The 24,182-nt window shown below is 45.7% G+C and overlaps 1 protein-coding gene across 1 annotated transcript; it reads right to left on the bottom strand.

The window, feature by feature from the left end:
• Nucleotides 1-1,512: 1,512 nt before the first annotated feature.
• Nucleotides 1,513-22,437, bottom strand: LOC129679640 (coiled-coil domain-containing protein 30-like). The gene is made up of 6 exons (XM_055610952.1): nt 22,376-22,437; nt 16,144-16,334; nt 14,832-14,985; nt 8,107-8,178; nt 5,312-5,427; nt 1,513-1,536 (listed from the first exon to the last, which is right to left on the bottom strand). Exons 2-6 carry the CDS (start codon nt 16,306-16,308, stop codon nt 1,513-1,515), a joined length of 531 nt encoding a protein of 176 aa, XP_055466927.1. The 5' UTR covers nt 16,309-16,334; nt 22,376-22,437.
• Between the last annotated feature and the right edge of the window lie 1,745 nt (nt 22,438-24,182).

Here is a 24,182-nt window from a genome sequence, read left to right on the forward strand (position 1 = left end):
ACAGAGATGCCCTGTCTTAACCAACACAAAACTTAAAAATAAACTGTAAGTGGGCTGGAGAGATGGCTCAGAGGATAAGAGCACTGACTGCTCTTCCAAAGGTCCTGAGTTCAATTCCCAGCAACCACATGGTGGCTCACAACCATCTATAATGAGATCTAGTGCCCTCTTCTGGCATTCAGGCATACATGTAAGCAGAACACTATGGATATAATAAATAAATTTTTAAAAAGTCGTTTAAAAATTATAAGCAAAAGAAAAGTCATGTATTTTAACTTTAATTTGAGATAGAGTCTTACTATGTATCTTTGGCTGTCTGATCTCACCATGCAGACTAAGCTGCCTTTGAACTCAGAGATCTACTTGCTTCTGATTCCCAAATGCCAGGATCAAAGGTTTGTGCCATCCCAAATGGCTATTTTTAAGATAGATTTTAAACATGCGTAAGACAGCTTTTTCAAATAGTATATTTGAAAACTGAAAAAAATAATTTATAATTTATACTTAATCTATAAAAAACTGATTCACATAGCTTGTTTTATATTTGAAAAATAATATATTTGAAAGCATTTGAATGATTTTATAAATATGTGTGTAAAAAAATGTACCATAACTTATGGCGCACTGAATGCAGTTATGTGTCTAGGCAATTCACATACTTCATGAGAACGGTGACCAAAGTTTGAAGCTAGAAACGGGCATAGGGAAGATCAGGACTACAGAGCTCTCGGTGGCTGACGGACCTCACCTCACCTGTCAGTCAGCAGCAAATGAAGAGGAAAGCCAATGGTCTTGTTGCAGGTTGCCTCCTTCACAAGGGCCAGCTGCTAAGGACTTTGAGAAACAGTTTAACGGCTCAGAATGTGGCACCATGGGGGTTCTGTCTGGAAGATGGGATCAGTTAACACTCTGAACTTAACCGTGCCTCCTGGGCACAGGCTGCCAAGGCCGTCTCTCGTCATCACCTTTCTCAGTCACAGATGGCCAAGGCATTGCAGAGGATGAGACACTGCCCATTCGCCTCTGTGTGGAGCGGCTTCTGAGCACACTGCTGGGCGTGCTATGACTTCCATTGGTCTCTATATAAATCTCTGCGCCTCCGCCAGGGTTGGTAATGTGTGGAACATGAACTCTGGGCTGGATAAGCCTGGATCAACAGCTGGCTGACTCTTGCTTTGGTTGAATCCCCTAAAGCTGTAAAAACTATGTAGTGGGAACCCTGGTGCCTGCTTTGAGGAAGTCTGCCCAAGGATCACATGAGCTGCTGCTGCCTGTGAGACTCTTGCTCACATCCTGGTACTTGACAAACACTTAAAGCACGGTGGCTCGGTGGCTACTGCTGTACCTGACAACTAGCTCACAGTTTCTCTGTTGCAGGATATTTTCTCACACTGTGAACCCTGAGATTGTGTACTGGAAAACCAGTTTCTGGTTGTGGTGTGGCTCAGCCCTAGCACACACCTTTAACCCAAGAGCTTTCTGTAAACAGGGTTAAATAAAGTTAACCCTAGGTCAAGAGGTGAAGCAAGTGACCACCTGACAGGAAGTGAACATGGGAGAGTGAGAGGGCGTCCAGAGGATGGGTAGAGATATGCACAGGAAATAGAAAGGAGGGACATTCAATTTGAAGGGTTTTTAAGACAGTGTGGAGAAGGTGACGGGGCTTTCTCCTGTGATGCTGGCTGAGTATGGTGAATGTTGGCTGGGTGCTTTCTCTGCCTCTCTGAGCTGGTAGGTTTTCACCCCAGTATCTGGCTCCTGAGTCTTTACTGGTAAAAATCAAGCATTTGGGGTTTTATTTAAAATCAACATTTCTTCTTTTTTCAAAAAAAAAAAAAAAAGTACATGTTTCTATTTGTGTCTGGGGGTATAGTTTATGCATGCTACTACCTGTGGAGATCAGAGAAGAAGTTGTGAAATCCAGTTCTCTCCTTCCACCACTTGGATCGCAAGGATCAAACCCAGGTCTCTGGCTTGGTGCTAAGCATCTTTACCGGCTGGGCCATCAAGGACGGCTCTTCCCCCCACCCCCGCCCCCATTTCTTTTCGTAAAGCATTTTCTCTGAGAACGTGCAGACAGACAGTGATACAGTGGTCCACCTACTGGTGAACCTGATGGCATTTAGAGATGCTATCATGGGTCTAGGTGTCTGATAAAAGGAGGAGATTTTCTGGTTTATTTTTCCTTTAAAAACAAGAGAATGAGTGCACATTGTTATTTTCAAGGGAATTCTTCAGGGAAAAGCTGCTACAGGACACCCAGAAGGGAAAGCTTTTGTGATTGTCACGAGGCAGGAGTAGGAAGGAACCATGCCCGTGTGTGGTACTAATGACCACAGCAACATGGTTTGAGAGATTCAGGGGCAAAAACGTGGACTCTCCGTCAGGCGGTGTTGTGACACCATGGTTTTTTACAGTTATGAATTTGTGGCCTTGGTCTCCTCAGCCAGCTGAACAATTTCTACCTTTTAGGATTTCTATTAGCATTTCATAAATTATGTCAGCCGAGCACGGCGGTGCACAGCTATAACCCAAACTTTCTGGACACAGGGGCAGGAGGGTAGCAAATCTGGGGCCAATGTAGGCTACAGAAAGAGACCTTGCCACAAACAAACAAACAAACAAACAGCAACATAACAGGAAAACTCCCATGATTTGTGGCAAATCTCCAATTCCCAGATATTAGCTTCCATTTGTATTAAATAGGGCTGTCCAGAAAAATATGACCAACAGATTTTACACACACACAGGGTGGGCAGATTCAGAGAAGTTGAATCTCCCTTCTTCTTGCTTCATTCATTCCCTCAGTTAGATGAGGCCTACCTTTGGGGTACTTCCCTCAGTTTGCAGATTCAAATGTTAACCTACTTTGCAAAGGGTCTCTGACACAGCTAGGAATACCCAAAGTCCACTCAGGTGGACATAAAATGATCCTGGAGATATCCTCCTTCCTTTGTTAGAACATAAAATCAGTAGCGGCCAGGAAAGGAGGACTGAGCACCTGAAGGCTGAGTATCCCTGACAGGATGGAGGGTGCCAGGCCAGGGCTGAGAATCAAGCTCATGGGAAGCGGCTCTGATGACCTGCTGACCACAGCACTCGGTTCCTAGGCTGAGAGCCATCCTGGGTTAATAGCTCATCACCTGGCTGCCAACCTCAGTTAAGGCAGTTCCCAGCCTTTTCTGTGTGAGAGAACTTTGAAGGCAGAAAAAAAATTGAAAGAAAAGAAAAGAAAAAAGACTGACACACCTACTCAAACCAAACTCATGAGGCTCAGTGCTGAGTACTGCAGACGCTGTGGTCTCTCCTGAGCATCTTTCACAGTAAGACAGATACTGGTAGAGAAGATCACATGACACTGGCCACACAGTGAGGCAGGTAATGCCAAGGGTCTTCTATATCAAGAATTCTATGACACAGAGTGCTGCACAGGGGTGGACCACTGACAGCCACACTTCAGGGGCTACCTGAGCAAGATGAGGCCTACCTGCCCCTGAGGTTCCCCAGCAGGTTTTGACTGTGGCAGAACTCTTGGGCTCATGAGACTTTCTCAATTACAAAAGTCTGAGGCTCGCCCTGCCCTGTCTTCTTCTCGATCACAAAATATACATTGGTATTGACTGGGTCATTGGGATGTATCAGGCACTGTTATCATTTCAGTCACATATACGTGCTAGAGCTAGGATTTGAACTCAGCCCACCCGAGGATGCTCTTGGTGTCTTGTTAGCATCATTTCTGTATTATAGTAGCCCTGTGGTCTTCTCCTGGCATAATAGCATGGTGGGCCAGCATAGCCAAGCAAGCAAACATACTGAAAAGGGCCAGCTCTGTGTTGGATCTGTGCCCTGAGGGTGGATACAGTCATGAGATGCTGTTTGTTGGGTCACCAACCTTATACCTGTAAGAGGTTTTACTGAACACATGTGTTAGCTGGGTGTGCTGGTGCACACTAATAATCTCAGCACTCGGGAGACAAAGCAGAAGGGAATGGAGGGAGGGAGTGGGTGTGGATTTGCTCAACATACACTATCTGCTTGTATGACATTCTCAAGCAATAAAAGCAAGAACAGGAAAGCACATAAGAGAAACAAACTCAGCAAAAGCACCACTTTTTTTTTTTTTAAATGCAATGAATTTAAGAGTAAGGGATTTTAAAAAGTGGAATTGTTAGAGAAGAAAAAGTCTGCTTGAAATGAGTAATGCACTGGATGAGATTGAAAATACCATGGACAATATAGAAAAAATAATCTTGAAGACAGAACGATACAAATGATCACACTGGAATAAACAAACTGGGTAAAAATGAACAGAACCTTTGACCTGACACCAAGGAACCCAAACAAGATGCAGTCAGAACCACAGAAATGGGGAAGCAAATTTTTTAGCAGAGACAATAGCTAACACTCTTCAAACGCTTTGTGAAAACTGTGAGCACACGGGAATAAAAAGCTGGCGCTCTCCCAAGAGAAAGCTTTGTGGCCGGCTGTTACCCCTAGCCTGCTTTCTGTTGCTGTGATTAAACACTAGCAAAAGCAACACTGGGAAGAAAGCACCCATTGAGCTTACAGGTTAGAGTCCATCATTGGAGGAAGCCAAGGCAGGAGCCCAGTCGGAACCTGGAAGCAGGAACTGGAGCTGAGTGTCTCCTAGCTTAGTTTGCTTTTTTATACATCCAGAACCGCCTGCAGGATGGCACTGCCCACCGTAGGCTGGGCCTGCCCACATCAGTCATCAATCATGGAAATGTACCACAGGCTTGCCCAGAGACTAGTCTGATGAGGGCATTTTCTTAAGTGAGGTTCCATCTTCCAAAAGGACTCTATGTTGGCATACACCTGGTCAGCGCAGCTAGCAATGCACAGTCTAATCCTTCCACTCTCATCAACAGGTCATTTCTGGGTATTAATAAATACCCACTGGGTACCCACTGGGTGTTTATTAATATTAATTTAAAACTAAGTTTCTTAAGCACTTAGGTCTGTATTCAATACTAGAAATATGGTTATGAAATGAATATAATCTGAAGCTGAAGAGACAACACATTTCAGTATTATTAAAAAAAAAAAATCAATAAACTGCCAAGAAGAAATGATTTAAAAAGACATCTATACAACAGCAATGTTGCTGCTGTATACCGGTGCTGCTGTTCAGGGCAAGCACCTAAAATGAACATAAACTTGGACAGATGTGTCCAGGTCAGAGCACACACTTGTCAGAACCAGTTCTGCTCAAGAACCAGCCACACAGCTCACACCGGCTGGTCACTGTGGGATAAACACAAATAAACTCTAGGAACTAAAGCGCACTGACCATTTCTCCAAGCACCTTTTTCTCGGAGTCAAGCGATCGAACCCGGTTTCTTAAAGCCAGAATTTCCTCGTCCAGCCTCTGGTTATGTTCCTTTGCTTTCTGCAAGTCAGCTGTACCTGAGCAGAGAGAAAGGCAGTTATTCCTTGTGGTCGGTTTTACTTTGGGAGGTGCTGGCTCTGGGCACCCATGAATGCCACTCTACTCTGTTCTGTATGTGTGGCTGTCAGCACAGGAGAGCCACCAAACCAGGATATCCTACCAACTTAGTGCAACAGAACAGAGGGTTTGTAGTTCTCACACAAGCCTAGCGAACTTTTTAGTGTAAAGTTTCCAGCGACATAGGTTCTTCTAGAAACATGAAACATTTTCTTCAGTGTGTCTGTGTGTGTGTGTGTGTGTGTGTGTGTGTGTGTGCATTCATGTCAGAGGACAACTTGCTGGCATAAGTTCTCCCTTCAACTGTATATGTTCTGGGAATTGATCTCAGAACATCGGGCTTGTGTGTGTGCACGCGTGTACAAGCATGTGCCTGGATAGTCAGTGCAGGAATGCATGTGAGTGCAGGGGAGGGGACAGCTCTTTAGAAGCCAGTCTCCGCCCACCTTGTTCCGAGCCAGGGTCTCTCTTCTTGCCTCTGCCTCCAGTCTGGAAGCAGGAGTGCTGACATTACAGGTGCACACCACTGCACTTCACCTGCGGAGCCGTCTCCCTGAGGCTTTCTCTCTTTCTCTCTCTCTTTCTTTCTTTCTTTCTTTCTTTCTTTCTTTCTTTCTTTCTTTCTTTCTTTCTTTCTTTCTTTCTTTCTCTTTCCTCCCTCCCTCCCTCCTTCCTTCCTTCCTTCCTTCCTTCCTTCCTTCCTTCCTTCCCTCTCTCTTCCTTCCTTCCTTCTTTCCTCTCTCTCTCTCTCTCTCTCTCTCTCTCTCTTTAAAATTGGGACAGCTGGGCCAGGCTGGCCTTGAACGCACAAAGACCCATTTGATTCTGCCTCCTGAGTGCTAGGATCAGAGGTGTGCACCACCACTCTTAACTGCTCCTTAAGTCTTATTTTAATAGTTCCTTCCTGCTGCTTGGTCCAGATTTCATTCACTTTTTTTTTTTTTTTTTTTGAGACAGGGTTTCTCTGTGTAGCCTTGGCTGTCCTGGATCTCGCAGTGTCGACTAGGCTGGCCTTGAACTCACAGAGATCCACCTGCCTCTGCCTCCCTGAGTGCTGGGATTACAGGTGTGCGCCACCACCACCTGGTCTCATTGACTTTTCTTTTTATATATATATATATAATTTATTTAATTTCATTTTATGTGTATTAGTATGAAGATGTCAGATCTCTTGGAGTTGGCGGTACAGACAGTTGTGAGCTGCCATGTGGGTGCTGGGAATTGAACCCGGGTCCTTTGGAAGAGCAGACAGTGCTCTTGACCCCTGAGCCATCTCTCCAGCCCTCACTGACTTTTCTTACTCTGAATTTTTAGATTGCCTTCCACCTTACTTGATTTCTAGTGTAAACATTAAGTGCCACCAGACTCCTCCAAGCCACCGATTTAGTCCTCAGCCACAGACTTAGCAGTATCTCACAAATACTGACAGGGCCATGTTTCCATTTTTGTCAATTCAAAATATTTCCTGTTACCTCTTGTGACTTTTTTCCCTGGTGGCAGAGGCTATTTGGAAGCATCTTCTTGACTCTCTGAATGTTTGGGAACTTTCTTCAATATATTCCTGTCCCCGATTTCTAATTTAATGCCACGTGGTTGGAGATGTGACTTGACTGGATCGTAGTGAACGGCTTTGTTTGTTTGATGCCCTCAGAGCATCTCTCTTGACAAATGCTTCATGGGTGCGTGAAAACTATGTACATCCTATGTTTCCACAAGTGCCAACCAGGTCTTCTGTAGTCTTACTGACTTTTCTAGTTACCTGATTTGTGAGTCAGGGTAAGCAGTTTCAAGTTTATAATAATATTCCTATATTTTGAAAGGAAAGAGTAACTAATTTTGGAATTATTTAAAACTGATAAAAAAAAAATTCTGTAAATTACCTCTTTTGTGACCATTGAAATACCCAAATTTTGCAACAGCTGGTAGCATTCAAAAATAACCATGGCAGTGTCCAATGAACTCATTCAACACCGTTCCAAGGCTATTGGCTTCCCAGCAAACAGACATGAGGTACTGCTGGACGGATTGCAAGGGCCTTCCGCTGCTGAGGTCTCAGAATCGACCGAGTTCTTCGTCCTGGTGACAGGTTTTGGAATCGGATCGATAAGGATTCCCCCATCGGCTGGGATATTTTTTGTAGGTGAGGGGTAACTCAGTGAGCCTATTGCCTCAGCGTCCTTCTCTGTGAAATGGGGATATTAATAGCTACCGCCTGATATAACGAAAAGTTCCTGGCAGAGCAGCTGCTCTGTGAGCAGGAAGTGACAGCGATGACAACAGCAAGAGTGGCAGTGGAGGAGGGCGCGGTATTTGTGAATTTCACTGCTGAAAACATTATAAAGATTTTATCTTACATATGTGTGTCTGTGTGTCTGTGCACATGCATGCAAGTGTCCACAGAGGCCAGAAGAGGGGGTCAGCTCCCCCTGGAGTGACAGCTGGTTGTGAGCTGCCCAATGTGGGTGCCACAACCAAACTTGGATCCTCTGCAAGAGCCTGAAGTCTTAACCGTGGAGCCCATTTTCAGCTCCGAAATAATATTTTAAACTATTACATATTTTAAACTATTAATCTATGTAAATGTTGTACATATTCTGCTATTGTGGGATCAGCTGTTACTGTATATGTTAATGACTCACCACTTTCTTTCAGTTTTATCAGATTATCTTTCAATCTTTCAATTTCCAGCCGGGCATTTTCGAGTGCATCACCTGAAAGGCAAACATATGTGCAAGAAGTAAATGAAGGGCTATAGAAATGGCTCAGCAGTTAAGAAGATTGGCTACTCCTCCAGAGAATTTAGGTTCGAGTCCTATAACCCACATGGCAGCTAACTGTCAAATACAGTCTCAGGGTATCCAACACCCTCTTCTGGCCTCCTGGCACCGCATACTTGGGGTGTACAGATGTACATCGGGCAGATATTCATACACATAAAAATGAATAACCCCCCCCAAAGCAAATGAGCTGGGCATTGTGGGCAATCCTTTTCATCCCAGCATCATGCAGATCTCTGTTAGTCTGAGGGCAGCCTACCCGGAAGGAGTCTGTCTCAAAACAAAAACAATTTAAAAAAGAAAGAAAAGAAGTAAATGACTCGTGTGACAATCAAATTTCATACCTTTTCTTTCTGTTTGAACACCAGCACTTGAGTCTGTACAGAAATGTAACCTATCAGAAGCTTTCCTGAATGAATTCCCTTCTGGCAGTCCTACCATATCCCATATTTACTCCACGGACCTTTCATCTCAAACTTGCCAGTTCCTTATCATTCTCCTGTAAGATTACGTGCTGAAGAGCTTGGACCACTGAAGTCACAAGGGCTGCTGAATGTTTAAAGTATGCATTAAACAGTTGTGCCTCACTTAATGATGGTGAGGGGGAAGGTATTTATTGATAAACTTTCTAGGTAATTTCATCAATGTATAAACATCAGAGGGTACACTTGAATAGCAAGATTGCTACAATGTTATTAGATGATTTAATTTTATGGGACCACTGTGTACATATAAGATTTCTTGCTGGCCAGAATGTCACTAGGTAGTAAGCAGAGGGTACTGAGAATTTTGCCAGTATAAGCTAGAAATGAAAATAACAAAATCTCAGAAAACAGTTAGGTTTTTGTTAATTTTTTTCTTTTCTTTCTGCTTCTATTTTTGTTTGTTTGTTTGTTTTTCAAGACAGGGTTTCTCTGTGTAGCCCTGGCTGTCCTGGGATTCACTCTGTAGACCAGGCTAGCCTCCAACTCAGAAATCTGGCTGCCTCTGCCTCCCAAGTGCTGGGATTCAAGGTGTGTGCTACTGGCGTCTGTGGAAGGAAATAGTTTTTGGTACTATGTTGGTCACTGTCCTCATTGCTAGGGCAAAATACCTAACAAAAGTGTCCTAAGGAAGAAGGGTTGCTTGTGGTTCAGTTCCAGACTGTCATGAGAGCGGGAGCAACAGTCACAGCCCGTCCAAAGCCAGGAAGCAGAGAGACGAAGGCTTGACTCGGCTCTTCTGCCCAGGACCCCAGCCCAGAGAGCGCTGCTGTTCACATTTAGGGTATCTCTTTCCACCTCCACATACCAGTCTAGAAACTAGATCCAGGCTCTCTCAGGGTCGTGTCTCCTGGGTGATTCTAGATCCCGACAGGTTGACGATGCGTATTAACCACCAGGGTACAAAGGATTACACGAGCATGGCAGACCTGAGGCATTGAAGTTGATGGGATTGGACTTTATGGTTCAGCTTTCCCCTCCTTTGCTTCTTGAGGGTTCTTCACTGTGACTGGCTGGTAGGTTTCCTAAACTGTTACGATGAAAGGCCTGCTACCAACAAGAGGCAAACATGGGGCTTCAGAAGGCACCGTGAGTGCACTACGGAAGTGTGCACGCCTCGTTACTGTGCCGGCAGCACTCAGATCTTCAGAGCAAACCGCATTATAACCCACCGGATTCAGAGAAACTATATTCTAATTATAGCAATACTATTTCTGCTGCTGCCTCCAGGAGCAACTGCTCCTATTGTCAGATATGTTATTATGACGGAGCTGCAACGCAGGCACCTGCATCCCAGTTTAGCAAGTCAGCAAACCGGAGCAACCTGCCCCGTGCTGTGGGGAAAGAGCTAACATGCGAACCCAGGGCCATTTTCTCTGTGCCAGGGATGTGAGATGGCCTCTGTGTCACCAAAGCACTAGCCAGGCAGTGATGGTGCGCACCTTTAATCCCAGCACTCAAGAGGCAGAGGCAGATGGATCTCTGAGTTTAAGGCCAGCCTGATCTACAGAGTGAGTTCCAGGACAGCTAGGGCTACACAGAGAAACCCTTTACGGAAGAGGGGAAGCAGAGGGAGTGCGGGTGGGAAAAAATATTCAAGAAAGTGAGCAGCATGAGCAACAGAGAGAAGACAGGAAGAACAAAGAGGAGGCAGGAGGGACACCGGACCTTTCTGGGAAGGACAGGAATCCAGAGCTTGCTTGGGTCTGCAGAGCAGAGTATGGGGTGAGTGTGGGGCGTGTGCCACAGACAGACAGGCGAACAGCAAGCCACAAAAGCCTCGTTTGCTCCTCCAACTTTAAGTGAACCAGGGCTTCCAAATGGTAAAACGTTTCAAGGAGGTATTCCAGATATTCAGAAAACAGTTGGTTTTCATCTTAAAAACTGGGCCACCAATACAGCAGGGGCACACACCTGTAATCCCAGTACCCAGGGGGTAAAGGCAGGAGGGTTCTCTGAGGGTAGCTAGCCTGGCCTACCTAGTGAGTCCGAGGCTAGCCAAGGCTACAGAAATAAAATCTGCTTTTAGAATGACATAGCCAAGTACGCTGTTTTCCCAAAGTTAAAATTTACCAGAGACAACCAAATCCCTTAAACTTGATTGGCCCGATTTCTCCTGAAAACTCTGGCTTTTTATCAGCCTTCTTAAATGAGTCCCAATCTTAAGCTTGGTTGTAAATTTTCTCTTTTGAGAGAAGGCTTTTCTATACATCCCAGAATGGAATTCCCTGTCAACCCTGGCCTTGCGTTTACAGCCCTCCTGCCTCAGGCTCTCTAATGTTGGCATTACTAGCATGCAACACCATGCCAGGCTTGCTTACATTATAATTTATTTAGTTTTATTTTACATGTATTGGTGTTTTGTCTGTACGTGGGTCTGTGTGAGAGTGTCAAATCCCCTGGAACTGGAGTTACAGACAATTGTAAGCTGTCAGGTGAGTGCTGGGAATTGAACCTGGGTCCTATGGAAGAGCAGCCAGTACGCTTTTGTTGAGTCATTTCTCCAGCCCTGCTTGGTTACATTTTTAAGACCTTTCTACTGGATTCACAGTTGTACTTTCTAAGTCCACTTCTTTAGTTATAACCCTAGATATGGGTTTTTATTGTTGTTTCTTTTCTTTCTTTCTTTTTTTTTTTTTTTATTTTTTTGAGATAGGATTTCTCTGTGTAGCCTTGGCTGTTCTGAACTTTGTAGATCAGGCTAGCCCCAAACTCACAGTGATCCCCCTGCCTCTGCCTTCCTGAGTGCTAGGATTAAAGGACTGCACTACCACGTCCAGCTAGATTTTTTATTTTTTTGACAGGGTCTTTCTATTATATAGCTGTGGCTGTCCTGGAGTTTGTGATATATTACCAGGCTGGACACAAACTCACAGAGATCCACCTGCCTGTTGGGATTAAAGGTATGTACCACCATGCTAGCTCTAACTATGGATTTTTTTTTTTTTTTTTTGAGGAGGAGGGTTGACAATAATTTGTTTGATCTTATACCAAGATTAGTAGCAACAAAAGAATAAAAAAGTAAATTGAGTTGCATAAAGTGAAAACCTTTTGTGTGTCAAAGGACACTACGAACACAGTGAAGATCTGTGAAAAGTGCTGGAGACTATTCCTGGCGTCACACAAAGAGACAGGAACAATGCAAAAGTAATTCGGAGACAAATTTGTACTTTTTCAAAAGGCTGCACAAGGATCCAAAGGGTGAGTAGGCACAGTGGGGAAGGAGGACCTCTTAGCATTCATCCTGAGGAGGGCGGTGGGTGTGTTTCCTTCTACTACCCCCCTATCTGAGGCTAGTTCATCATGGCGCAGGGCATGACAGCCAACTCTCAGGAATGCCTGGCATTCAGGGGCTGGGCCAGCAGGCAGGCTTTCACAAGATGAGAAAGGTTAAAGGAATGGCAGCTTTTGGCAGGGTAGCCACCTTTGCTAGAAAAGAGTGCTCACAATTTGGAGAAGGAAGTTACTTGCAAATCACCTGTCTCATAAAAGATTAAAATCCAGAATGTTTATATTAGAAACTCTACAGTTAAAAAAGCAGCAAAGGCTGGATGGGGGTGGCGGCACAAAACCTTTAATCCCACAACGCCAGAGGCAGAGGCAGGCGGAGGCCGAAATTCAAGGCCAACCTGGTTTACACAGCAAATTCTAGGCCAGCCAGAGTTACACGGTGAGACTTGGTCTCAATAAATAAATAAATAAATAAATAAATAAGAGGCTGGAGAGGTAACACAGCCTGGTGAGACGGCTCAGTGGTTAAGGCCACTGTTGCTCTTTCCAGAGAGACTCAGGTTTGATTCTCAGCACTCACGTGGTAACCCACAACTGTCTGTTAACTCCAGTTCCACGGGATTTGATGCCCTATTTTTATCCTCCATGGGCACATGATAGACAAACATACGTGCAGGCAAAACACCCATACACATAAAATAAGAAAATAAAATTGAAAATAAATAAATAAACAAATAAATAAAAGCAACAAAAGCTAGTTACAAAAAAGTATTAAAAACGGGCATGGTGGCTCACGCCTGTAATCCCAGCACTCAGGGAGGCAGAGGCGGTGGATCTCTGTGAGTCCGAGGCCAGTCTGGTCTCCAGAGCGAGTCCAGGACAACCAAGGCTACACAGAGAAACCCTGTCTCAAAAAACACCAAAAATATATATATATACTTAATATCACTAGCCAAAGGGAAGTAGAAATAAAAAATCATGATTAAGCAACACTGTATGGCCATTAGATTTGCCACTAAGAAAAGAAACCCTGAAAAATAGCAAGAGTTAACTTATCTTGCAGTGAAATGGAATGAAGCAGTCACATCTGCTTCATGGTTGAATCTCAAAAACTCCATAAGTGCAAGAAATCAGATGCACAAACTCAAGTATCATTTAATTTATATGAAATGCTCAGAAAAGGTGATCCCATTTGGCAAACCTAAATATTTATAGGCAACAAAAAGGCATGTGTTCAGAATAAAGGCTTCTTAAAAAATCAATAAACCAAAGATGCAAGGAAATAGAAATATGCGTGAGAGCCTTGCAGGGGGATATTCACCAGCCTGCATACAGGCGATTCTGCCGCAGCAGACACAGAGCTCCGCCTCTCACAGGGAAGACAGTTAAGGCTGCTGTAAGCTCCCCATGACAGGCAATGTTACTGAGGCTCATTAACAAGCATCGCCTGTTGGTGTGGACCAATTAGAACCTCTTTGCACTACTGAGAAGATCTTAACTATGCTCACGGGCCCACCGTCAACACCCCATACAGCAGCAAGCTTTCAGGATATCACCTAGATGTAAGCACACTCTGTGACATTCATACAACAAGAAAATTGCTCAATGACCCATTTTTCTGGAACGAATCCCCATGGTTAAGTGGCGCATGACTGTATTTTGGAACGTGCCCTGAGTCCCTGATCCAGAGACTGGATCATCAGGATTAGAAATATGTAAATACCCACAGGATGGAGGCAAAATTTTAGTAGCAGTGGAATGCGTGCCGGCCCCGAGTGGAAACAGCACAGATGCTCATCAACAGGAGAATGGATGACTGCAGCATCAGTGGAATATTATAGAGGCAGCAACGGTGGATAAACTGCTACAGGGAGTAATGTGAGTGGGTCTCACAAAGGCGAGACTGAGCAAGAGAACAAACTGAACAAACAGATTGCAGGCAAGATGGCTCAGGACACAGGCACGCGTCTCCAAGCCTGACCACCTGAGTTCCATGGTGGTGTCACCCACATGGGAGAAGGAAATAACCAAGTCCTTCAAGTTGTCCTCTGACTCCTATATGTGTGCCTTAAGCATGTCACCCACATTTGCAAGCATACACAAAGTGAAGTTTTTAATGTAACTTTGAGGGTTTTTTTGTTTGTTGTTTTTTAGTTTTGTTTTTGTTTTTGTTTTTTTACTTTTTGAAACAGGATCTCTCTACATAGCCCTGGCTGTCCTGGAACTCACTGTGTAGGCCAGGCTGGCCTCGAACTCAAAGATTCCTCTGCTTCTGCCTCCAGACTCACAGAAATATCACCTGCCTGTGCTCTGGGATTAAAGGTGTGTGTGCGGCACCACTCCCAACCATTTTAAAGTTTGTGGGCTGGAAAGATGGTGCAGTGGTTAAGAGCTCTGGCTGCTCATTCAGAGGACCCAAGTTCAGTTTCTAGCACCCACATGGCGGATCATTACTGTCTGTATGTAACTCGGGTTTCAAGAGATCTGGCTCCAGGCAAGCACAGACACACATGCAAGCAAACCAACCACACACATAAAATAAAAATTTAAATGAACGATATTGCATGTGATCAAAACTCAGAAATAATCTTCAGCGTAGGCTGGTGGGTGTTTTTGGTGAGGAAGGAGGATGTAGAGCCAGAGAGAAGGGACAGATGGGTGGCCTGGTGCCGTGGCTCCTGCGGTGGGTGGCACACGGTCCTGGGTTGTGCATTTGGGGCTGGCCAGGCAAGCCTGCGTTTCCTGAAGACCTGGGGACACAGTAGCAGCAACACTTTTACATGTTCATCTTTGAGGCCTCTTCCCCTTGGCGCATCCTCTCAGATTATCCCAGTACAACCACAGCCAAAGTGGTCGCCTGAAGCCACGGCTCACCTAGCTTTCTCTGTGCTTTCTCCTCCTCTCGTGGCTCTGTGGCTACCCTTCGGATCTCCTCCAGGGAGGTCTCCAGCCTCTGTGCTATGCCTTCCACTTCCCTCAGGAGGCAGTTCTGAGGCGCTGCCTCTTCAGCCAGGTCTTCACTCCGATGCTGAAATGAAACTACAGTTAGTGATAAACTAACAACAAACGCACTCTTAAGATACGTGGCTCCTGTCCGTGTTTCAAAAACAACAAGAGAAAGGCAGCGAATAGCATTTTCCTCCCATGTGCATGTCTTTGATTAGGCTGAACCAAACACAACTGTGGGTACTTGAGGGTTTTTTTACTTGTAAAACAAAATTTCACACGGTCTAACCCAACACACTAAGATTATGTTTATATGATCACAAAAAAAAATAAATAAAACAAAACCAAATATAAATACGCGTGAGTGTCATCTGACAAGAGGGCCAGTGCTCCTAATGCACACACACACGCGGGCGCACACACACACACACACACACACACACACACACACACGATGCCTATTTTTAAAACTAGTTGTACCCCATTATTATGGGGTACAAGAGTTTCAGCTGACTCTACTTCTCACCAGCAGACTTGCATTCCCTTATGGTTTAAATGTGAAATCCACCCTCCCCTCCCCGCTCCAATCTAGCTCATATGTCTGAACACCTGGTCCCCAGCTTGTGGCGCTGTCATGGGGAGAGAGCTGTCGAACCTTAGAGGCATGGCCAGCAGTGGGCCATGGGAAGACACATCAAAGCCAGGCCTGGCAGTGGGGGCACAGGCGGATCCCTACAGCACACTGTCCAGTCAGCCTAACTGAATCAGTGAGCTCCGGGTTCAGCCCCGATTCAGGTCTAGTTCTTCGCTTCCCGATCCACCAAGATGTGGAAGCTGCAGCCCTCCCCCCTGCTGCAGATGGCACTGCCCTAGCTGAACCCTCCTGCTGGGATGGGTGATGCCCACTGAAGCCAGCAGCCTAGATAAACCTCTTGTCCTCTAAGATGGTCCTGTCGGGTACGTGATCACAGCGATGAGAGAAGTAACTAACTTATTTCATCCTGTGCCACGAGGCTCGGGAGATGCCTTCATGGCAGATTTATAGGTGAGGCAACTGAGGCTCGTGCAAGTCAGCTTGTTCAATTGCTAACAGCGGCAGAGGATGGCCATCCAAATGCAAAGCCTTGTTCTGAAGCATGTGAATTGGCTTCCTGACAGTTTACTGAATGGCTGACTAGGAGAAGGATGAGGTCTCAGTGGGACTGCTTCCTGCTCAGTTATCTGGTTAGTTCTAGAATACCTGGGGGGATTCTTTCTGTAGGCTGCTGCTTAGATGCCTTCGAGACCCCAGTGTGGAGTCCACAAGTTCCGGGCCTCCCGCTAGAGTCCTCCTCTCTCCCACCGAGCACTCGGACTGTTTACTGGTGCTGCTCAGAGCCAGTCTGGACAAGCCTTCTTGACACATTTCTTTGGCTTCCCTTATTTGAGTTTCTGTTGAGAAGAAATAACAGAAAAGGGTAAAGAGAATTGTAGGCAAGTGACTATCGTTTAATAGAATGCCAAGTCTGTCCTTAGAGTTTAATAATTAATAAAAACAACACAGACAACTGCCCTCTTTTCCCCGTCTCCTCTGGGTGTTTGAAAAATTTCAGAAACAGTAACATAAGAGCAGTTGACGTGGTGGCACACACCTAATCCCAGCACTTGGGAGGCGGAGGCAGGAGAATCATGAGTTTGAGGCCAGCCTGGGCTACATAGTGAGAGCTTGTTTTAAAACAGAGGGAAAGGGGAATGGAGGGATAGTTCAAGGGCCAAGAGGTCATACTTCAAGTCTAGAGGACCTGAGTTTTGTTCCCAGTGCCCACACAGGGCTGCTTACAATCCCTTGTAACTTCTTCAGATTTGATGCCCTACTCTGGCCTCTACTGGGGATCCTCTCTCTCTCTCTCTCTCTCTCTCTCTCTCTCTCTCTCTGTCTTTCCCCCCTCTCTCTCTCTCACACACACACACACACTCACATGAAAATAAAATCTTTGAAGAGAAAGATAGAAAGAAAAGAAAGAAGGGTAGAAAGGGAAGAACAGATGGGAAAGATGAAGAGAAAGTGATGGAAGGGGAAGGAAGTCGGGGAAAAAAGGAGGGGAAGGAAAGAAGAGAAAAGAAAGGGGGAAAGAGGGAAGGAAGGAGGGAAGAGTCTGTGGTCTTCTCTGTCTATTGTCACCAGAAACAGTAGTAACAGTGGAAAGAGTTCCTAGTGCATAATCACCTTGTTGCCACCACAGCTGCCTGGGTGAGCTGGCCAGGGGCCCCCCTCTACATATACAGCAGATGTGCAGCTTGGTCATCATGTGGGAACCCTGACCATGGGAGCAAGGGCTGTCTGACTCTCTTGCCTGCCTTTGGCCTCAGTGGGAGGGGATGTGTTTAGTCCTGCTGAAACTTGATGTGCCAGGGTGGAGGTCCCCCCTTCTCTGAAGATCAAGATGTAAAACTCTTAGCTCCTTCTCTAGTACCATGTCTGCCGGGACACTGCCATGCTTCCCGCCGTGATGAAAACTGATTAAACCTCTGAAACTGTAAGCCAGCCCCAATTAAATGTTGTCCTTTATAAGAATTGCCATGGTCATGTCTCTTTACAGCAATAGAAACCCTAACTGAGACACTCCCCAAACAAAATTTTTAAAAAGCAATCATACAATATATCTGCTTGCACCGTGATAGTGGGTCAGATATCTGCTGCTTTGGGGGGCTGGAGAGAGGGCTCAGAGACTAGGAGCACTGGCAGCCCTTGCAGAGGACCCAGGTTCAGTTCCCAGCACCAGCTTAGCAGCTCACCATATGGTGGTTTGAATAAGAGCATGGTTTCCATAAACTCATAGATTTGAATGCTTAGTCCTCAGGCACACACTAATTGAGAAGGATTGGGAGGTGTGGTCTTTTTGGGGTAGGTGTGGCTTTGTTGGAGGAAGTGTGTCACTTGGGGTGGACTTGAAGGTTTCAAAAGCTCAAGTCTGGCACAGTGGCTTCTCTCTTCCTGCTTGCTGCATTTGAATCCGGATGTAGCCCTCTCTGCTACCTCTCTAGCAACAGTGTTTGCTGCCATGTGCGCCTCCTTGATGCTAATGGACTAAACTTCTCAAACTGTAGGCAAGCCCCAATTAAATGCTCTCCTTCATAAAAGTTGCTATGGTCCTGGTGTCTCTTCACAACAATAGAACACCAAGACACTGTAATTCTAGTTCCATGGTATCCCACACCCTCTTGTGGCCTCTGTGGGTACTAGGCATGCCAAGTAGTGCACATACACACACTGACACACAAGATGAAGTAAATTTTTAAACATCTGCCGATTAGTGAACTGAGGTGAGTGCTGGAGCCACTAAACAGGAGGAGAAGTCCCCACTGGTAAGTTAGTCTGACCCAACTTCACAGGGACACCCGTCTCATAAACGTTATTGTGTCACAGTCTGTATGGCATTGTTTTGCTTTCTAAAAGAAAAATCATAGTTTTGTTATTTTTGCCGTTTATTTTCAGATTTTTACACATCAACAGCTTTGAGGGCTACCTTCAGAACTGTGATTATCCGGCACTCACACTGAAGAGGAAAGGTTGGTGCCTGGATTCTTAGCCTACCACGCCCCCTCCCCACAACTTATAACTCAGCCTCTCGTGCTCCCCAGGCCCTTATCATCCATCCATTGTCACATTCTCCTCCCCACAAGGTCTCTGAGATTCATACAGCTGGTCTTTCAGATCATTTTTTTTTTCCCCTTAGAATTCATACATGTGAATTCTATTTTGGGGCTATCCCCCCCCCCCCCCCCAACTACTCAAGCCTTCCGGATTTGAGCTTCCTGTCACCCCCAGCCAGCTAAGTCCTTACTGCCTCAGGAACATTATTGTTAATGTTGGAAGGGTTAATCTGTAAGGACAGCAGGTGTGGTGGGGTACCTGCTGTAGGTAGGAGGAGGATCAGGATCTCAAGCTCAGCTGAGCCTGAGTTTTAAGTGCTCAGAGACAGCCTGGGTCATGAGGCTCTTCTTTATAAAGAATATGCTTTCTCTCAATCTCTGACAGGGTCTCACTGTGTACACCAGGCTGGCCTTGAATTCACAGAGCTCTGCCTACCCTGCCTCCCATACTGAGAAGAAAGGTGTTCACCCCCACGCCTGGCTTCCTAATGCACTTCTGTCTGGATCTCTCTGTGAATATGCCCCTCCTCTCAGCAAGACAGTCTTCGCTGCTGCTCATCAGCGAGGCTGAAAACAGCTCTTCAAGCCCTAAGCCGACACATCATTTCGGAATAGGCTTTGTTTCTCCTGGTTCAAACTTTTGAGACCTTTGGTTAATTACTCAGCGAGCTGGGCCCTCCTCCACACACACAGTTCTCATTCGGCAAGTTGTAGGTGGAGACGGGCTGGAAGCAGGGTTACAGATCTGGTCCCTCAGGCCTAACCTTCAAGAGCAAACAGGTAGAGGATGCCAACTCTGGAGAGCAGGACACAGGCTGGGGGGGGCGGGCAACGTAAAGTGAGTGGACTCAGATCAATGCACGCCCAACTGCCAGCTGAACAACTCGGCCTGCAATAATCCACATTGCCCCAGCTACCTTCTGCATCCCATAGTTACAATCACCAGTAAATGATGTAGAAACGCTGACTGGGTGTCGTCCCTGACTCCTCCCCATTCATCTCACCATCGCACAGCCTCCAGATCTGTAGCTGCCGGCTCTTTCCCCACTTCCTGCTTCATCTCCTCCATGCTTGCTGGCTCAGTGGGCTCTCATGGTATGCTCAGGAGAGCACTGTGGCATTTGCCCCTGCAGTTGCTGCTGTCAGCTGGTGCCTCCCCAGCCTGTGCTCTGTAAAGCCCCTGAAAGGCTCATTCTGAATACAGATCGCTTGCTGCTTAATGTTCGCATTGCTTTTAGGCAGAGTTCAAATCCTGAACTCAGTTCAAACCTGCTTGGCACCTGACATTCTCCACAGCCTGGCTCCTGCCTGGCTCTCTCAGTTCATCTTCTAGTCCTCCTCTGCATTAGGATTTCATGCCACATGACTTCACTGCTTCCATTATGCTGCTAAATTAGTTTCCTTGACCCTGCACATCCAGGTCCCTCTGCCTGGGATGGTGTTAGGACATCCCAGAACAGTACCTGCCCGCCTCCTCCGCCCCAGTGGATTTAGACGTGGAGGTTGAGAAATCCTAAAATTCTAATACAACAGATCTCAAGGTAATAAAAACGTGTTGTTTGAATTATACATTCTCTGATATTTAAACTGTACCTAAAACTGTCCCCATTTAACACAGTACGTAAGTATACCCATCGCTCCAAAGTAGATGCTAAAGAAATGGTCATTAAGCATCCTAAGCAAGTGCATCCTGTGATGTTTTTAGACCTCTAGAACTTCTCACACTTAAAGGATGACCTAGGTGGTTAGTGAAGTGTCACAGCAAACAGACCGTAATCATGAATTTTCCATGGAAAGAAAGAGGGCAAACAGCAGAGGTGCAGTCATTCCTGCTTTTTTTTTTTTCTCCTTTCGAGACAGGGCTCCTCTGTGTCACCCTGGCTGTCTCTGGACTTGCTTTGCAGATCAGGCTGGCCTCGAACTCACAGAGATCTGCCTACCTCTGCTTCCCGAGTGCTGGGATTACAGGCGTGTGCCACCGAGCCCAGCTTCCTGCTTGTTCTTTAGTCTGTCCTTGCAGGTGCCCTCTGACTACAACAGAGGGACCAGAACCTCACTCTCTGGCTCTGAGTAGGGGACTGGTTTTGGATCATGAGGTCTATAAGCAACCACTAAGGAACAAACAAATAACACGGCCACAAAAACCGGAACAGCCAATCATGTGACTTTTCACCCTACCTGTCCTCCCTTCTACGGAAATATATTTCAAACACATCTAATCTTGAACACAAGGATATGATTCATAGGTGGTTTCGATTCCTAAAGGAAACATACTTTTTAAAAAGCTGAAAGCCATGCAGCAATATGAGAAACACAATTAACGAACAGATGAAGAGAAAAAGAAAACTCGCACCCCGACATGTAGAATGCACACATGTGAACAAGGACAGATGTAGAATTCGAAGAGTCATCGCTGGTTATGTTGGGATGGTTTTCGTGGTCCTGGAGCTATTTGCAGGTTAGGTGGGATCATTCTTTGTTAAGTGAGATGTTCCGTATGCAATAGGATGTATCACAGCAGCTCCGGCTGATGACGCGCAAGCAGCTGTGACCACCTTACAATTGTCTCTTAAATAAAAATCCCCCCCCCCCATCCTCCTGGTTTAGAACTGTTCGAGGAATAGGAAAAGAATGTGATGTAACCTTGCCATAATGTTTGTTCAACAAGGTTGGGAGGAGGACGCACCTTGTAAGAGAGAACCTAATTGCCTCGTGTGTGTGTTTTCAAGAGATTCTGCTAAATTTTATTCGATGTGAAAAGTCAGAAAGGCTGCCGAACGTAGTCATTTCTAACTCAGTACAGAGAACTAAGTTCTTCAGCTGTTGTAAACCAGACCTGAACTGAGATATATGAAACACTGCTTTAACTGGTCTGAGAGGTAAAAATATTATAAGCCCCAACATATCTGTTTAAAATGCAGACTTATTGCTCCTTAAACATAGGTTTACACTTAAAACCCGAATAATTCAAAAAGCAAAAGTAAGCGCCAATGGGGAATGCATACTCTGAGATGAAGGTATGAGTTAAATACTACTTTCTAGGCAAAAATAAAATTTCACTGGATCTAAATTATCCCATGTTGTCCTTAAGAACTTCTGTATTAGTCTTTTTTTTTTTTTTTTAAGGGCTATTGGGCCTGCTTCTTTGTCAAAACTATCTACCTTAAGTTGCTCTTGATTGGTTCACTTCACCAAAAGTGTTTTCTCACTTAGAAACTGACATGAAAAAGAGACACGAGAAGAGTTTCCAGCATGCCCATGCTAGTAAATCCCACCATCCCCGGATGTTGGATGTACATTGGCCTAAAAGTCAAAGTCCAGCTATGTGTTCGTTTTTGAACGATGTTTTTAACAAGCATGAGCATATTGCTTAAATTTATGTCTAACGTAGTACTTAATAAGGCACAGAACTTAAACTTTCACATATGGGATGCGTGTGTATGGCTATCAATAAGTGCGCAACTGACATTTAAGTTTTTTTTTCTATCTCCGAAATGTTTTCAACAGCCTAATGTTTGTATTTGCCACGTTTACTTCTCTCATCTCAGGTTCACCCAAGACAGAGAGCGTGCGACAGTGCAGAGAAATGGAAAATCTTCCCAGTGACTGCAGGGCTGAAGAACGAGAAATGTGCAGCCATGCAAAGCCTTGCTGCAGGGAAGCGGAAGGAGGTGGCCTATAGACGAGAGTGGTGAAGACGCAGGGACATTCAACAATGCACAGCGTGGACAGGGAAGGGTGGAGATGGTTATGGGATAAAGAGGACAGAGGAGCTGGTGCTTGGATGACGAGAGAGGTGGTGGATGGAGTTGAAGGCTGAAAGGCAGAAGGCAACTGACTTGATGACCTCGGATGCTGGCGTCACCAAAGGCCTGCAGAGCTTCACCGGGTTGCAAGGCTGCGCGTGACGGAGCTGGCCCCACAGTCCTTTCCCTCGGTCCACGCGCAGGGCACAGGGCTGTCTCCGGGGCCTTTGTGGTTGTCGGGACCTTTGGGGACGGCCGCAAGCACGCCTCTTCTGGGCGAACCGTGACTGGGCCGGGGACGCCGAAGCCCGCCAGGCCCGGGGAAGGAGCTCACCGGGGGTCCGGAAAGATCTGGAATGTACCCTGGGAAGAACAGGTCCGCCCCCGGGCTGAGCTGGGGTTTTCCCGAGGGCAAGCAAAAGGAGCCGGGGTCGCTCAGCTCCAGCGGCCCAGCCGCTGTCATGGCAACCTCCGAGTGGGACGCGCAGGCGCGCGCAGGGCGGGAGCCATGGAGACCGCGCACGCTTCGGGTACTCTGGCCACTCTTCCTGCGGTGACTGCACACCATTGGACAGCAGCAGTAACCCTAGCAACAGTGTCGCGTCTATAAAATTCACAGGCTGCGGGTAAATTCTAGTTCTAGTTCTCGAATAGTTTTCTGGCTAAGCTCAACCTATTCTCCTTGTATTTGTTTTTCTGTAAGGGACTTCAAAAATTGGGTGTGTGGGTTCACACCTGTAATTCCAGCAGAGGGTGAGGCAGACTTGAATTTGAAGCCAACTTGAGTTATTTACATTTCAGTCTGTAGCAGCCTGGGATATAGAATGAGGAAAAAAAAAAAGAAAGAAAAGAAAGGACTTTAAAAAAAGAAAGGCCAGGATACTGTACATGTCAGCAGTTCTGAATGTATGGCCAGATTTGTCTTAACAACTACAGAACCTAAGGTAAAGTTCAATACTTTTGGACACAGCTAGTTATTGTGAAAATGCAGAAACTGGGCTTGACCAGAACTACCATGAAGGTTGGGACACTTAGAAAAACTTAAAGCACTGAAAATGCTGTTTGGCTTCTTACTTATATAATGGCGAAATAAATATTTTTAAAAAGATTCACTTATGTTCATGTCTATTTGCCTCGATGAGTTAATGTGCATTACACCCATGTCCAGAACACAAGGAGGCCAAAAGGGACACCAGGTCTCCTGGAACTAGAGTTAGTCATTGCAAACCTTGTGGGTGCTGGCAATGAATCTTGGTTCCTTTTCAAGAGCAGCAAGTGCTAGTAACCAGGGAGCCAGCTTTCAGCCCTTAAAGTATTTTTTATGAGACGTTTTAGCCCAGGCTCAACTTAAGTCTTCAGATGTTCTTTTTGCAAGCTTTGAGACATTTGTCAAAGCTGGATTTTTTTTTTTTTTTTTTTTTTTTTTTTTGAGGCTTTTTGCTTTGCTGGTAGCCAAACACTTTCATTTCTTGCTCTTACTCTAGTTGCCAACCTCTTATGGATCGTCTGGGGACCACCATCTGAAAAACACTCTCTGCTCTGTTACCATTCTTCCCTGGCCTTGAAAGTATTTCCCCCCTCTCTGACCTAAAATGCTCATCTCTACCATGCCCCCCAGGCCTGCTGATCAGTTCCAGCGTCATCTCCTTAGGAAGAGTTCCTTGGTCTTCCAATCTAGATCAGATGCCTTGTTTGCTTTTGTTGACTTGTGTCCCCTTTTGCAAGTACTTCTCCCTGCTAACAGCCACCCACCCACCCAAATCCCTGGAGCTTCTACCTGGCTAACTACTGTTTTCAAGCACTCAGAACAGGCAATAAACTGAAGAGAGAAATGTCAGTGAGTCCATGCAACAGGCTAGTGGGTGCATCCGAGCTTTAAGAAAACACTGGAATGTGGCTC

Source organism: Psammomys obesus, unplaced genomic scaffold, assembly GCF_907164565.1.
Source record: "Psammomys obesus unplaced genomic scaffold, mPsaObe1.curated_primary_1811, whole genome shotgun sequence".
In the NCBI taxonomy this organism is placed as follows: Eukaryota; Metazoa; Chordata; class Mammalia; order Rodentia; family Muridae; genus Psammomys; species Psammomys obesus.